General features: G+C 32.9%; 1 protein-coding gene across 1 annotated transcript; it reads left to right on the forward strand.

The window, feature by feature from the left end:
• The first annotated feature begins 1042 nt into the window (after positions 1-1042).
• Positions 1043-16358, forward strand: LOC123659086 (clavesin-2-like). The gene is made up of 8 exons (XM_045594352.1): positions 1043-1118; positions 1154-1244; positions 1862-1940; positions 7961-8120; positions 11915-12161; positions 12736-12846; positions 15444-15577; positions 16106-16358. The coding sequence occupies exons 2-8, from the start codon at positions 1224-1226 to the stop codon at positions 16212-16214; spliced, it is 861 nt and encodes a 286-aa protein (XP_045450308.1). The 5' UTR covers positions 1043-1118; positions 1154-1223; the 3' UTR covers positions 16215-16358.
• Positions 16359-18173: the final 1815 nt, after the last annotated feature.

Raw genomic sequence — 18173 nt, forward strand, 5'->3', positions numbered from 1 at the left:
ACACACACACACGTACGTAACCAAATAAAAATCCAACGCATAATTTTTATACACATTAAGCACATCGTAAAAACTATATTCCTATACTTTTAATGATAAAAATAAATAATAGATTGTACAAAAATAAAATTTCAATAATAAGCGAAACCTCGATCCGAAAGTTTCACTTAAAACACTTCAGTTTCAAGTCGTTCATTAATTTATTCGATATTAATGAGTTCCAATGGTGATAGAAGAACATAGATGTTTTCACACAATGTCAGGTGAAATGTAGAAACTCGAAGGCCGGTTCCTATAATCTAACTATTTCTAACATAATTAGGCTTATGAGATACGAGGACTTATATCATTATAATAAGAGATACATAGGTTATTTGAATACGGCCATAAATAAATTAAAATTTTATTGTTATTGGAACGAAGTTCCTTACGGCAGGCTTGACATTTGGCTGGGCGAGCGAACTGAAAAAAATGTGATACTAAAACCGTAAGAAAAAAAAATAACGGAAGTGACGTAATATCAGTCACAAGACTGTATAATATGACGTTTGTTAAACTAAAATATTTTATAGTGAGCTTTTTTTTAAAATTGTTTATGTAGTAAGACAAAAATAAATAAAGACGTGTTTTTTTTATTTCACTTAATAGTTTGAATTATTATTATTACTATTTTGTTAGATTTACTTTATTTTACGGTATTTGTTATTTTCTAAAATACTAAATTTCCTAAATACTTTTATGTACTTAATTAAAAACCAATCAACAAAATTAAAAAAAATCAAGAACTAGAAAATATATATAAAATTCAACATTTTTTTTCAAATTGTGTTGCTTCTATACTATCCGAAGGAACTTTGTTCCTACCTGATGTCCCATGATAACATATTTTTTTTTTATATAAAAACTAGCAACCAAATGAATTAAAAAAGAGCTTGCTTTCAGACACAGATTTGTAGAAACGGTATATAAATTTTAGTTTAAAAAAAACGCTACGATTTTCGTAGATACCTGTCATTCTTTTAGCAATCTCCCACTATAGTGTTTTTCCGCACATCCTCGTTGTATGTTATATAATTGTAATTGATTACGAATGTGTACTTAGTAAAGCAGCTTAGTCGGTAGTACCAGTATATAAGTGTATAATCTATGGTAGGTAGCTTTTGGAATTTGTCATTAACATCTGAGTTGTTGACGTGATAGGACGTTTTACGGAGTGAGGGTGTATGAAAATTACGAGTGACAAGGTATGATTAAAATAAATTTTCTTAACGTTCATCATTACAGCCTATACAGTCCACTGCTGGACATAGGCCTCCACAAGTTTACGCCAAAAATAACGTGAACTCATGTGTTTTGCCCATAGTCACCACGCTGGGCATGCGGGTTGGTGACCGCAGTACTGGCTTTGTCGCACCGAAGACGCTGCTGTTACTATAATATAAATAATAATGTGTTTGTTAAATAAATAAATAGTATTTTAACAATGTTCTAAATTTTAATACCTATTCGTTTAAATAATACAAAATTTATTTAAATTTTTCTGGTTATATTTTTATTGTGTTTCGATTAACATAATGTATTCTATTATTTTTAATATAGATTAGGTACCTTCTATTATAGTCCCCTAAATGTTTAACATAATCTACTCATTCAAATGAAATGCAGCACAGCTTATATTCTTCTAAGACTATCATAATACGCAGAGTCGTAGATATATTTTTAATATTTTCGTATAGTTTCGATACATCGATAAAAATCATTAGGTTGAGGCATCAAATTTTTTTAAAGTTTGTAAATATTATGTATTTATAATATTGTATTATTATATGTATAATAATAATTTTGTATTTATTATGTTTAGATGTCGTGTGATTACAGCCGGGATGTAACATACATTAGAGAGTGGATGTCTAAGGAACCTTATTTACCCCAAGATTTTGGTAAGCATGATGATTACACAGTGACGACTAGTGCGTTTGTTAATTTTTTTCGTCTTCTTACGTTGTATTACTTGTCATTGTAATTGAATTCGTTTTTTTTCGTTTGCTAGCTAACACAATAAATGTTCTATTGCAAAATATTTTCTTAAATATATCTAAACTTGTAATCACGGCATCCGTGTCATTTAAGTCATTAATTTTTTTTATTCTTCATTTAATTAGTTTTAATCTTAATGATTTCCTTTATTTACTTTTGTAATCATAAACATGTAATCACACACACATTGTTTACCACTTTTTACCGGTGCATTGTGCCTGTGCTCGCGACTTCGTCCGCGTTGAATCTAACAAAAAAGTTATTGTTCAGTTCGCAGAGTTATAAAATAAATAAATTTCTAAAATAAAAGTAGCTTAAGTTACTCCTTATTACATCAGCTATCTGCTAGTGAAAATATCATCAAAATCGGTCCAGCCGTTTCAGAGATTAGCCGGAACAAACAGACAGACAACAATTTAAAAAATGACATTTTAGTATATGTACCGTGTATAAATACATTTGCATTTAGTAAAAAGCGGTTATTTTTATATTAAAAACAGATACTCCAATTTTATTTATTTGTGTAGATAGTGATAATTTTCTTTGTTGTGAATAAAAATTAAGTGGTTTTTTTAAACTAAATAAAATTAATTTATTTATCATTTTTGGTTACAAACTTAATTCGTAAATGACGTATTTATTGGGCGGGAGCCTACTAACCAACACTACACCTGGCAACATTTAATGGACGCACTCTACGGGTGGCCCATCACCTCACCGAACTTGAAGTAGAAATGAGTCACGTTAATACTGGGCTTATCTGAAACCCGAAGAGAGAGCGAGGACAGGATGATGCTGGTCTCCGAGCACTTTTTGTACTTCCGTGAAGGTATCAGTTTTCTGGTCTACAAGACTCACTAGCAACGTTGTGTACTTAAAAGCTCTGATAGGCTTAGGAAGTACCTGTGAAAGTGATATAGGTATATGCTATCTCGGCACACTTTGACGTTAAGTCGAAGCCTTGTATGAGGATATATCAAAAGCCATACATGGTACTACTGCGGCCTTCTATAACGTTATTATGGGATACTACAACGCGAAAGTGGGAATACAAGACCGCGACGAATCGAAGATCATACGGATTGGGGCGCAAGAATCGCAGGGAGCAGATACATTCAACTTTCTTGAGTCAGAAGAAAAATCTTCTCACTCTTTTGATAAATTTATTTTTTCGAGAAGAAACCTCAAACACGGTGAATGGCAGAGCCCCAATACTGTGACGAGGAACCAAATAGATTTGTTTATAGCGGATAAAAGGCATATTCAGAGATGTCTCAATGGTAAATAGGTTTAACACCGGCAGCTACCACCGGCTGTTACGGGGTATTCTGAATATAAGCCTACGCAAAGTGGGCACATTTGATGAAATCTATTTACTGACCTACACTGCTCCAAATACTATGTGACTTCGAGCAGTTCCAACTGGAACTCCAAAATCTATTCGAATCGCTGGAAACAACAAGCAAAGTAGACGAGATGACCGACAACGTGGAAAAGACGGTGTGCACACTGGGTCACAGACACTTTCCGCAGACGAAATTAACAAAACAGTCCAAACTTTCCTCCCGAGGCTTTCGAGATGACAAAAGTCTTCGAGGACACTGACAACGCGACTGGTCCGTAATCTTAAAGTTGCTCAACGTGCAATGGAACAGGCTAAGCTTAGGGTCTCTCTCAAAGTAAGGATTAGAAATGAGACTAATATCCGCCAGAGAACGAAAGTAGCCGACATAGCGCACAGAATTAGTAAGTTGAAGTAGCAGTGGGCTGATCACCTGTGTCGCAAGACTGAAGGCCGTTGGGACAAACCTGTTCTGGAGCGGAGACCGCATGTAAGCAAACGCAGTGTGGGACGTCCTCTGGCCAGTTGAACCAATGATCTTAGTAAGATTGCCGGTATACGCTGGATAAGGATTGCAGAAAACCGGGATATCTAGCGCCAACTTGGGGAGGCATATGTTCGAAAGAGGGCTGATGTTTACTGGGTAAACTGTTAGTATAACAATAAAATTTCCGTTAATGTTTGTATGAATGTTATACTTGTTACAGTAAGACACATTTAGAACTAAAATTATTTAATGCTTTTGCTAAATATCCACTCTCATACTTTTTTGGAAATATGGGTATATTTCTCTTTCTATTATTCATAGGTTAAATACTATTAATAAAATTTGGGAGTATTTCATTAATCTTCAGACAAAGTCTATACAATAAAAAACAACATAGGTAAATAGTCAGTGTAGTAACAAAACAAAGAGAAATAGATATAATCAATCAATATAACATAAGAGAGTGAAGTCAAAGTACATACATAATTATAATTATATAGATTAAATTAAATAAATTGTCCAATGTGAGTATTGGATATTATGCTATGTCTTATGTCAATCTGTCAATTAAATTACACAATAGAAGTACATTTAGTAGATACCTATAATAAAAAAATAGGTAATTAGTGGAGTTTTAAAAATAATTATGCCAGGTCAGTAAATATTTCTAGCTTATGAAGCTCCAACCATCGTCATGTAGTGTAAAAGAGGTACTTCTTAAATGATGAAACGACTTTATAAAACACATTGAGCAAAAGGCGTACTTAAAGCTAATCAGACTTACAAGCCAATCTTAAAACATGCAGAAAACAAATTTCGATAGATGTAGGTACAGAAAGGAAACGGTTACGGAAATTTTTATTAAAAAAAAACGTGGCCTTTTATTTATCGTCGTGTGAATTTAATATTAACACCACTATGAAAGAAACATCACTTAAATAAAATTTTAATAGTATTAAGCGATTAACAATTTATAACTAAACAATAGGTCTTATCGTTCATGATCTTAAAACGTGTTCTAATTAACCAACTTCAAAAAAGGAGGGTGTTATCAATTCGTCTGTATTTTTTTATATGTGCTATAGACCACTGAACTTTTTACTAGGTGGACCGATCTTGATGATTTTTTTTTTTTTGAATTGAAAGCTGGTGCTTGTAATGTAGTACCATTTAAATTTTATTGAGATCTGATGAGTGATTTTTAAGTAATCTTTAATAATGTGTATTTACTCAAGTAACTACTACGTCTACTTGCGTGGTATTACTGGTCGAAGATTGAAGTAAGTTTACTTCGTTTGCGAGCAAATACAATTATGTATATCCTAATCAATAAATTTTGAAATAAGATTACCAAATTCAATTCAATCACATTATGCATGAACCATGTTACAAAATAACTTGGCCAATTTTGCGAGTGCGTACTAAGTAGATCTACGACATAAGTTTATCAAATGCGCTTCACGTTTTATTTTAGTGTTGCGTGATTTTTAACAACACGTAAGAATCGTAGCAATGCTTAGGTCGTTTTAATAACTTTCTATTGCTTAGTGTATTCGATATGTTTTATTTATTTATTTATTTATTCTTAGTGTACACCAAAATACAGACACATATAAAGAAAGATACAATACAAGATGTACAAAGGCGATACAGTAGCAGCGGTTAGAAGTGGGAAAAATCAATATCAATGTTTTTATGAAGACGATCTTATAACTTTTACCTAAACAGACTGGGCCCCTACCTACACAGATCCTCGTTCTCAAACTCCAAAAAACGCCATCTCAGATTGGATATTAAAATTAAGAATCTAAATATAGGCAATAAATGATACAATCCATATAATATTATAAATGTGAAAGTAAGTTTGTTAGTTTGTTCCACTTTCACGGCTTAACGGCTTGACCGATCGCCATGAAATTTGTCGTGCACATAGCTTGTAGACCCAGACCGAACATAGGCTTACTTTCATCTCGGAAAAAAGTTTAGTTCCCGAGGCATAGCAAAATAATGTTACACGTCAAACCGCCACCCTGGCTATTTTCTTACGAAGGTAGAGGCAAAGATTAGCTTACGATTTTAACTAAGATTTGCTCTCAGCCAGTGCCGGATTTATATTTTTTATGAGTGTAGGCCACTTTATTTCTGCCGCCCCGTGTACATACTTTTATAATTTTCCATTTGTAGTAAAGGGGTCTAGGGGGCCTTTACTACAAATGGAAAATTATTATTTGAATAAACGAATGAAAGTTAAATAAACGAATGAATTAGTCATTAAGAAAGAGAGCGTAAAAAAGAAACAATCAAACAATCCTCTGAAATCAAGTGACCGTCCTCAGAAATCTGCCGCCCCTAGGACGCTGCCGCCCCTAGGCCGCGGCCTATACGGCCTATTTATAAATCCAGGACTGCTCTCAGCTAACGATCTCGACTAAGAAAGAATCACGAAAATAAGATATAAATTGATAAACTTAGGCAAATCTCATCAAGGACAAAGCAATCAAAGACAATTGTTAAAAGAACCAGCTTTATTGGTTGCTTAGAGACAGACATTTGTATTGGCCATATAGATGGTTGTCGTGGTCTGGGCGTTTGTGCTTGTGTATTGTGTGTGTTTACTGTGTTTCTGGACCCCCGACACAGGAGAGAATCCTACAGAGGGCCGTTGAGTGTGAAGCGTTTGAGTGCGAAAAGTTTATAGTTGCTTTAATTTTACATTAATATCTATATAGTATAATTTAAAGGTCATATTTTATTGCTTAATCGTTTTAATATACATGAACATTTTAGAATACATGCAGACAGGAAGTTGCCAGAAAGATCGAAACATAATAATTTGCATAAAGACATAATTAGTAATTTTTTGTCGATACTGAAGATAGATAGATAATTCTTCTTTTTTTTCTAAAGTAGTTTTTGTCAATTAATTAAAACGTTTTAAAGTTTACTTACTTGTTTTGGTACTTGCAAACGAAAAACTGCGACTTTAATTTTCATCGACAAGTAATACAACATACGCAGTTGCAAATACGCATTATTAGATATAATTCGAAAAGTAATTGTTAGATCTCAATTAAATTTAAATGGGAGAAAATGACACGCACCAACTTTCCATTAAAAAAAGTAATCGAATTCGGTTCACTCAGTCAAAAGTTCTGTGATACATAAAAAGATAAAATCGAATAGAGAACCATTTCCATTTTTGGAAATCGGTTATAAACTTTCGACGAGAAAAAGAATTCGTTTCATTATTTATCTCAATAAATATTTGATTTGTGTATATAATTATTATTGAAAATATTTCATTTATCACATATTATTTATATTTTATTATAAAAATTCTAGCACATTATTATTATGATAATATCGAATACGCAGAGGTTGGATGTTTGGCCATAATAAAATCATTGTAGTCGGCCCCTTTATTAGATATATTTATTCCATCAGTGATTTGTGTTTTGTATTAAATGACATTAATCTCTTTATTGTATGTAATCTATTTATTTATCAAGATATTTCTATTATTATATATTGAAATCCGTCGACGCTGATCATTTCATGCAAGTTTTGATAATCCTATATATAAATTTTTTTTATTTAAACAATTACTATAAAATAATATCGCAGGTCTCAAACTTAACAGAACGGTACGCTTGGTGTGAGAACTTCCTTGTTAGTTAAATATTTTTACTCTACACGTGCGAAACTAAGAAGCGCTAATTAGTAATATAAAAAAATATCACGTTTAACAATTAATTACGATCTCGTAGAGTCGAAGGTTGTTAATCACGAGTAAGTAGAGTAGATGAAATAATGATATATAATCCAAATTTAAAGTTATTCGGATATATATTGTGTTTATAAATAACAATTTATGACTTTGGAGTTCAGTTTATCGTATTTTTCCATTTTTCAATGTCTTGTGTCACGCCATGATTACCTTTCGATACCGGAAAATCGATGATACTTGGTTGATACTTAATTAATATTAAATTACATTCCAATCTTACTAAATCTATTCGTACCATTTTATTGAATAAATAATTTTGCCCTTGATTAGAAAAAAATATGTAAGGTTGCATGGTTTACCATTTCAGATGATTATGTTCTGACGAAATTCATACACAGCTGTAGCGGAAGCTTGGAAAGTACTAAGAAATGTTTGGATCGATTCTGCTCAACGAGGAGACAAATGTCAGAAATTTACACGTTCAGGGATCCTTTGGCGGCAAATTTGCAAGATTCATTTTCTGCAACGTAAGTCTTGATTAAATCTATAATACTTATATTATAAACATTAAATTCTTTAAGATTTTGGTATTTATGTAGCGGCTAATATCTAAAAGTACCAATCCGATCTTTAGAAAAAAAAATTAGCAGTAGATAGCCAAATTATTCGTACGTGTCACATACTATATTTCAGTATTAATCTATATCTATAATAATATATATAAAAGCGAAAGGTCACTCACTCATCACGAAATCTCCGAAACTATAACACCTACAAACTTGAAATTTGGCAAGTAGGCTCCTTATAGGACGTAGGCATCCGCTAAGAACGGATTTTACGAAAATCGACCCCTAAGGGGGTAAAGCGGGGGTTGAAAGTTTGTATGAAAGTCCTATGTTTTTGAAGTAAGAGACTTGAAATTCAAAATATACGCTCTTTAGATGGTGAGAAGGTGTCCAAATAATGTATCTTTAGACAGCAACTCCCTTTTGGGGTTACAACGGGGGATGATAGGTTGACTCCCTCATCACGAAATCTCCGGAACTATAACACCTACAAACTTGAAATTTGGCAAGTAGGCTCCTTATAGAACGTAGGCATCCGCTAAGAACGGATTTTATGAAAATCGACCCCTTAGGGGGTAAAACGGGGGTTGAAAGTTTGTATGAAAGTCCTATGTTTTTGAAGTAAGAGACTTGAAATTTAAAATGTAAGCTCTTTAGATGGTGAGAAGGTGTCCAAATAATGTATCTTTAGACAGCAACTCCCTTTTGGGGTTAAAACGGGGGATGGTAGATTGATTCACTCATCACGAAATCTCCGGAACTATAACAGCTACAAACTTGAAATTTGGCAGGTAGACTCCTTATAAAACGTAGACATCCGCTAAGAATGGATTTCACGAAACTCGACCGCTAAGGGGGTAAAACGGGGTTTGAAAGTTTGTATGAAAGTCCTATGTTTTGAAGTAAGAGACTTGAAATTTAAAATATTCGCTCTTTAGATGGTGAGAAAGTGTCTAAATAATGCATCGTAATCTATATATATAAAAGAGAAAGGTCACTAACTCACTCATCACGAGAACTCAAAATCCATCCAGGTTTGACAAAGATAAAATTTGGCAGGGAGGTAGATTATAGTTAGCAGACGTCCGCTAAGAACGGATTTTTACGATATTCCACCGCTAAGGGGGTTTAATTGGGGTTGATAGTTTGTATGAAACATATACAGCCTGAAAATAAAACTAAAAATGTGATGTATAGAGAGGTTTTATAAAAATAACTATTAAATTATACTAAATTGTGCATTTTAAAAAGTTACTCAGTTTGATAAGCATTTCAAGTGACTGAAATAAAAAAATAATTTGCGTTAAACATCTTAAAAGTAATGCATATCTTTAAACCACGCGGACGGAGTCGCGGACAACAGTTAGTGTATTATAAAACAAAGTCCCCAAAAGTGTATGTGGTCGATTCGCTCAAAATCTACTGAACGGATTTTCATGCGGTTTCACCAATAGCAAGAGGCAGGTTTACGGAACGGCTAAGCCGATTTTGATGAGAGCTTCACTGGAAGTTTGCCGGGAAAACTTTGTGACACACTAATTTCAACGCGGGCGAAGCCGCGGGCACAGCTAGTAAGTTATAAGTCAGAAAAGTTTACATTTGCAAATGCGAAATGCGCTACCATCCACTACTGCGCCGCTTTATCCACTTACGTTGACGTTAAATTAAGGTATGTGACACGCTAACACAAGGTACCTACTACAAAAATTTTCGATCCAAAAATTTTAAATTCCGACAAGCGTTTTTTGGTGGAGTTTACTCTTTAGGAACGATTACCGTGATATTTAAAAAATAAAAATGTTCTGTTAAATAAATCACAACAAAATTAATTATATCAAAACAATACTAACGCCGTGCGTGTCGTAAGAGGCGACTAAGGGATAACTCAGTTCACCTTGGAACTTATAAAGCGGACCGATGGCGGGATAACCATCCAACTGCTGACTTTGAAATACACAGGCCGAAGACGGACAGCAGCGTCCCGAATACAAATTTTTTCGTCTTCCTTACAAGGATCGGACCAGGCATGCCTGATCAGGACTAGATAAGGCATGTAACGCAGATGATTGGTCTGGACCTGATCAGGGTGAGATGAGATTTCCAGATCAGGAAATCTCATCTCATCCTGATTAGCCGGTTCGGTTCGGTCCTTTTAAAAAACACGAATGTATATTCTTGAAAAAATTGTTTAACAAAAGAAAAAGCCAATTGATATTATTAATATGTTACTTAACATAATTATTATGATATTTATTTCCGTTTATTTTTTCCAATGTATTATTTATTTATTTTTTTACTTTAAATATTAATTATTTTTATTTATTTTTATGTTATTAATTAATTATTATTAATAATTAAATTTTATTTATTAACTTCTAATAATTAGCTCTCAACATCCCTTTGCCTGCTGTTTTGTTATTTCACTCGATTTTTCACACTAAATATACGTGCTTGCAAACAATAAATTAAAATTGTGTTTGCATGCAAACGAAAAAAACCGACTTCAATTACATCCACAAGTAATAGAACGTAATTAGACGAAAAAAAATAATAAACGCACTAGTCACCACTACGATTTTAAAAGGTTAACCTCGATTTTTTTGGTATGCCATCATCAGATCCCGGACTCCTTATCATGGTACCACCCTTAGAATATCTCATTTCCAACAAAAAATAATTATTGGAATAGACTTTCTCTTACATAATATTAATTTAACTTCACTACATTTGGCTTAAAATGATACTAAATGAATATTTTTCTTTATAATTATAATAAATTAAATTAAATTCAGAAAAAATATTTACGATCTATAATAATGAAATAACTGTCATTAATCAATATATACATATACTTAATAAAAATTTAAGGGATCGCTGCCTGTGCATGGAAGATAGTCAAGTCTTTCACTTTGGACAAAGGGTTTTTTGAATAACTGCTTATATTTAAACTTAAGAAATAAGATGAGAAATATGTTGCCGATTTGGAGGCTGGTATATTTCTGATTCTCACACAGTATATTATTACATTCATGTCTCTTCAAAACAAGTCCAAGAATTAATTAATATCTATGCTTAATAATATCGCTGCCCGGTGGCAAAGCAAAGTCAGCGGAACAGTCACGTACTAATTTAACACGGAGGTCTGGGGTGCATGCATAACTAGATATATAGGAATAATAATAACTAGATATATATGAGAAGAAAAAATATAATTTGGACCTTTATCAACACAAATAGCACCTAAAACAGTGATCGTTACAATTTTTGTCTGTTTGTCTGTGCGTTTGTGCACGCTAATCTCGGAAACGGCTAATCCGATTTCGATGTGGTTCACTAATATATTGTGGTAAGCTTTACTTAACATTTAGTGTTTGTTTCGCGTCAATCGCTTCATAATTAAAAAAGATATGCCAATTTAAAGAATCACGTTGAACATGTAAATATCCAAATGACGGTGTTTATAATCCTAATTAAACCACAAGATATATAAAAAAAATGCTGTCCGAAGTCACTATTCCACGCGGACGAAGTCGTGGGCATACCTAGTATGACATAAAATATGGTTAACAATTGACGATTAGTATAAAAAAATACAAGTTTGGGCATTTAAATAGGATCTTGATGTAATTTCATTAATCGTTGTATATTTTAATACAAAACACAGTCCACGTCGGATTAAAAAAAAATATAGGTAAGAAATCATGACTATTTGATACTTTTTGATAGAGTATATAAAATTACATTTGATATTTCAGGGTTGTCGCGTATTACAAGTTTGAAAATTCAGAGTTTTTTATACATAAATACGATGATCCGACATATGAAAAACTTATATTCTACGATATTTTAAAAGCCTTGATGATACAAGCGGACCATTGGATTAAATATCGTCAGTTCATTGCAGACGGTCACTATGTTATCATCGACATGGAGCACTATTCCTTGAAGATGGTTCCCAAAGTAAACATTATGTATTTTCGGGACTTCCTGATATATTTATTGGTAACTATTTATGGGCAATAATTATAACACTTAAGTAATAATTTTACATAGACCGCATTTATTTCTGATGCTAGATGAGGTAGCTTGAAGGCCGTAAGCAAACCTGGCTCATAGGCACTGCCACAAAGTCAGTCATTATACTATGTCCTAGTTGGATGGAAACTCGCAATAATTAAAAATTTAGGAAGAGGTGGGATAAACCGACTACTAAGCAGCAAAGAACATCTAGGGAACGCCACGTCACCTGAATGAAATGGCACATTACTGTAGGAACAGTAGCCTAAAATGTCAACCAAATAAGCTGAATTTTGTAAAAAATGATTTTGGAGTTAGATTACTAAAAGCCGCATTAAGCTCTTAGCTCCGATAACGCAACGGCGATAAAGTCAATATACAGATTTGTATATTGGACACATTATTTAAATTTTAAACCTACAAAGGTTATATTAGCTTTAATACCTAAACAAGTCGGTAATACTGTATCATAATATAAGTTTAGCATACGGAGTCTGTCAACTATTTCATCTAGATAATTCCTTTTCAATATTTAACTTTCACTTTTTTAATATTTTAGGAGGGCATGCCAGTTATACTAAAAAAGGTAATAGCTGTTAATGCTCCGTCTTATTACGATAAATTGTACGCCCTTATAAAGCCTGCTTTACCGTCCGAGATTTGTGATCTGGTAAGCATTTTAAATTTTCATTAACAATTTTAATTAATAAATCTACACGTAATATAAAGCTACATCTATAATCTATAATAATTAATATATATAAAAGCGAAAGGTCACTCACTCATCACGAAATCTCCGAAACTATAACACCTACAAACTTGAAATTTGGCAAGTAGGCTCCTTATAGGACGTAGGCATCCGCTAAGAACGGATTTTACGAAAATCGACCCCTAAGGGGGTAAAGCGGGGGTTGAAAGTTTGTATGAAAGTCCTATGTTTTTGAAGTAAGAGACTTGAAATTCAAAATATACGCTCTTTAGATGGTGAGAAGGTGTCCAAATAATGTATCTTTAGACAGCAACTCCCTTTTGGGGTTACAACGGGGGATGATAGGTTGACTCCCTCATCACGAAATCTCCGGAACTATAACACCTACAAACTTGAAATTTGGCAAGTAGGCTCCTTATAGAACGTAGGCATCCGCTAAGAACGGATTTTATGAAAATCGACCCCTTAGGGGGTAAAACGGGGGTTGAAAGTTTGTATGAAAGTCCTATGTTTTTGAAGTAAGAGACTTGAAATTTAAAATGTAAGCTCTTTAGATGGTGAGAAGGTGTCCAAATAATGTATCTTTAGACAGCAACTCCCTTTTGGGGTTAAAACGGGGGATGGTAGATTGATTCACTCATCACGAAATCTCCGGAACTATAACAGCTACAAACTTGAAATTTGGCAGGTAGACTCCTTATAAAACGTAGACATCCGCTAAGAATGGATTTCACGAAACTCGACCGCTAAGGGGGTAAAACGGGGTTTGAAAGTTTGTATGAAAGTCCTATGTTTTGAAGTAAGAGACTTGAAATTTAAAATATTCGCTCTTTAGATGGTGAGAAAGTGTCTAAATAATGCATCGTAATCTATATATATAAAAGAGAAAGGTCACTAACTCACTCATCACGAGAACTCAAAATCCATCCAGGTTTGACAAAGATAAAATTTGGCAGGGAGGTAGATTATAGTTAGCAGACGTCCGCTAAGAACGGATTTTTACGATATTCCACCGCTAAGGGGGTTTAATTGGGGTTGATAGTTTGTATGAAACATATACAGCCTGAAAATAAAACTAAAAATGTGATGTATAGAGAGGTTTTATAAAAATAACTATTAAATTATACTAAATTGTGCATTTTAAAAAGTTACTCAGTTTGATAAGCATTTCAAGTGACTGAAATAAAAAAATAATTTGCGTTAAACATCTTAAAAGTAATGCATATCTTTAAACCACGCGGACGGAGTCGCGGACAACAGTTAGTGTATTATAAAACAAAGTCCCCAAAAGTGTATGTGGTCGATTCGCTCAAAATCTACTGAACGGATTTTCATGCGGTTTCACCAATAGCAAGAGGCAGGTTTACGGAACGGCTAAGCCGATTTTGATGAGAGCTTCACTGGAAGTTTGCCGGGAAAACTTTGTGACACACTAATTTCAACGCGGGCGAAGCCGCGGGCACAGCTAGTTTAATATAAAGCTGAATAGTTTGTTTGTTTTAACGCGCTTATCTCGGGAACTACTGGTTCGAATTAAAAAAAAATTGTGTCAGATAGTCCTTCCGGAGGATTTTAGTATGTACCTTTTTTTCTGAAATTAACGTGGATGAAACCATCAGGTACGGCTATTATATTTATATAATTATTGATTAATTATTGTCTATATTAAGAATACTTATATTTTTTTTTTATGTCACTAGGTCGGCAAACAAGCGTACGGCTCACCTGATGGTAAGCGATTACCGTAGCTTATAGACGCCTGCAACACCAGAAGCATTGCAAGCGCGTTGCCAACCCAATCCCCAATCCCCCCAGGAGCTCTGGTCACCTTACTCACCAACAGGAACACAATACTGCTTGAAAACGGTATTATTTTGCTGTGATCTTCTGTAAGGTCGAGGTACTACCCCAGTCGGGCTGCTCCATATTTTGAGCAGGAAATTCCTGCTGTGCCCTACCTCAGTTAAATTAAATAAATGAATTGATATCATGTTACCCTATTTACGAATATATTCAAGATGGTTTTTTGGTAATTGTGGGGTCGATTACCGTTCAGAGATTACTTTATTATTTTGGTGCAGATTTAAGTATATTTTTTTAACCGACTTCAAAAAAAGGAGGAGGTTACTTTATTCGACCGTAAAAATATATATATATGTTCGGGTATAACTCCGTCGTTTATGAACCGATTTTGATAATTCTTGTTTCGTTGGAAAGGAAATATCCCTAGTTTGGTACCATGATAAGGAAACCAGGTTCTGATGATGGGATCCCAGAGAAATCAAGGGAAACTCTCGAAAAGCCGCATAACTTTTTACTGGGTATACCGATTTTGATGATTTTAAATTTAATCGAAACCCAATGTTTTTTATGTGGTCACATTTAAATTTCATTGAGATCTGATTACAACTTTTGGAGTAATCTTTGATAATGCGTATTTACTCGACAATTTTTTTGTCTACCTACGTACTTGTCGATATAATTGAAGGCGGTTTTTCTTCGTTTGCCTGCAAACACAATCATATTATATTTTATTATATCATCATTTTATTTTTCAGGTACATTTCTATCCCAACTATGAAGGTCTATATAAACACATTGATAAAAAATACTTACCTTCTGAATACGGAGGTGAAGCAGAAAGTATGTACGAAAAAAGTAGAAATTTGATAAAAGAGATAAATGAAGAAAGGTAACATTAATACTTAACAGTACTATTATAATTTATTTTTTTGAGTGATGAACGAAACAACGACTAACAACTACGTGTTTTTTTTTTCGATATTTTCATTTAAAAAATTGAATGTAAGAAGTTTCTCAAATGAATAGTTTTTCTTTTTATTTAATCAATTTTCGTATTTCAATTTTTTTGAACATATACTCGTGAACCTAGATATAAGCTTAAAGTAATTCCAGCTGTGGCTATAACATTTGAGTTCAGTTGGAGACAGCTAATTCCACTACTGGAATATCTATAATTTGGGGATTATTTAAAATAAACGGTAAAAATTCTAAATATATACATAGAAAAGTAGTTTAACTTTCAGAAAAACAAAGTCCTTAAAAATATATTCCATTTAAGAAAAGCAATTCTTACTAAATATAAATCTTAATCTTAGGTTGAATACATATAGAGGTTTAAAGAATCGTCGTCATTGAGAATGTATGATTTGTGTATGATTGTATGTCATGTATGATTAATGTATATTTGGTATTACAGAAAGTTCTTTCTAAACGAAGAGCTGTGGAAAGCGGATTTGAAGAAGAAACCAAAACATAGCACCAACGGAGCAATGAACGGCTCCTTCAAAGCCTTAGCTATAGATTAGTTAGCATCATTCAAGCCGCTACCAGTAGCTAATTGAAGGAGATAAAATCATGTTATGTTCTTGAGGATGTATACCTATATCACATACTTTTATAGGTTTGGAAATCTTTAATATGTGTATGTCTTTTTTTCTTATGTTGCATTACTTAAAACGTTTTATTTTTTATTTGATAATGTTCTCCGATTCTTCTTTCTGTGTTACATTAGTTAGCTCACCTCTAAACTGACCTCTTTAAAAATAAGCTTTAATAGATTTTTTGTGTACAATGTACATAGTTTTTTGTACATATGTACCGTTGATGCAGTGATACATTCGATGAAAATTATACTATAACTGTGAATTTAAAAAAAAGAAAACAATGTTTGATATCAAAATAAAAATATGCGCGTTTTCTCAAGCAAAAACAGTTGCTTAGTTTAAAATTAAAACGCTATCTGGTATTATAAACATACATGCATGTATAGTATTCTTTTTGGAATTAAATTTGTAAAAAAAGTTTGATATAGTAATTTTAACTCCCGTATAAACATATTTGGTAATTGGACAACTTTTTAACCGACTTCCAAAAAAGGAGGAGGTTCTCAATTCGACTGTATTTTTTTTTTTTTTTTTTTATGTATGTTACATCAGAACTTTTGACCGGGTAGACCGATTTCGACAAATTTTGTTTTAATCGAAAGGTGGTGTGTGCCAATTGGTCCCATTTAAATTTATTTGAGATCTAACAACTACTTTTCGAGTTATATGTAATAATGCGTTTTTACTTGACGCTTTTTTCGTCGACCTATGTTGTATTATACCGCATAACTTTCTACTGGATGTATCGATTTTGATAACTCTTTTTTTGTTGGAAAGGGGATATCCCTAGTTTGGTACCATGATAAGGAAACCAGGATCTGATGATGGGATCCCAGATAAATCGAGGGAAACTCTCGAAAATCCGCAATAACTTTTTACTGGGTGAACCGATTTTGATAATTTTTAATTCAATCGAAAGCTGATGCTTATCATGTGGTCACAGATAAATTTTATTGAGATCTGATAACTACTTTTTGAGTAATCTTTAATAACGCGTAGTTGCTTGACTATTTTTTCGTCGATCTACGTTGTATTACTTGTCGATGTAATTGAAGTCGGTTTTTTTTCGTTTGCGAGCAAACACAATTATTTCATTTAAAACCACAATTCGTCCTAAGTATTAACCTCTTTATCAAGATAGTAAATAAATAGGTTCAACATACACACAGTCAACTGTTCCATTGTACTTCTTGTGAACACCTTATATATATAAATTTTAAAAAATGTATACATAAATACTCCCAAACTCTAGGGGCATAACTCAAGACTAATCATACTTGGAGCGAAAGACAGTATCAACCATACCGTGCCAACTATACCGATAGGCCTTATTAACCTACAGAGCGCACAGTAAATGTAGTTTTAATATAGAAAGGTCAACGTCTCCGACATATTAAGGTCAAAATGCGTCGTAATAAAAAGAAAGTAACTGTGAAATTTGGAAACGATAACTTTAGTGGGTTAAAGTAGTGAGCGGTGTTTGTAGTACACTATGTAGCGATTGTTTCATCACTTTGCACACTTTATTTGATTTTTATAACATTATTGAATTATTTAAAGAAATTACTAATGTTAGTAGTAATTTTAATAAGTAATAATTTTAAAATAACTCGTATACAAAGCTCGTGTGTATAAAAAATAATAATTTTGTACAAAATTGAATGGGATTGAGTTTGATGGTAATGTTAAAAATTTTTTGGGAGTGTAGTTTCGGAAAAAAGGTTCGTGTTTAAAAATGGCATTTAATACACGTACAATGTTTAAAAATATTTTATTTGTTATAATAGGTAGTTAGTATGTCAAAAATTAAAAGAAAAATGTAATTAATGTTACATTTTAATAATAAGATTTAAGAATAAGTCAAAATGAATAAACATAAAT

The sequence above is a fragment of the Melitaea cinxia genome, chromosome 13 (assembly GCF_905220565.1).
Source record: "Melitaea cinxia chromosome 13, ilMelCinx1.1, whole genome shotgun sequence".
Lineage (NCBI taxonomy): Eukaryota > Metazoa > Arthropoda > Insecta > Lepidoptera > Nymphalidae > Melitaea > Melitaea cinxia.

What these genes read in the sequence shown, in the direction of transcription:
- LOC123659086 (XM_045594352.1), top strand. Translation starts at nt 1,224, where the DNA reads ATGAAAATTACGAGTGACAAG. An exon ending in TTATTTACCCCAAGATTTTG is followed by an intron (nt 1,941 to 7,960) that starts GTAAGCATGATG and finishes TTACCATTTCAG; the next exon opens with ATGATTATGTTCTGACGAAA. An exon ending in ACTTCCTGATATATTTATTG is followed by an intron (nt 12,162 to 12,735) that starts GTAACTATTTAT and finishes TTAATATTTTAG; the next exon opens with GAGGGCATGCCAGTTATACT.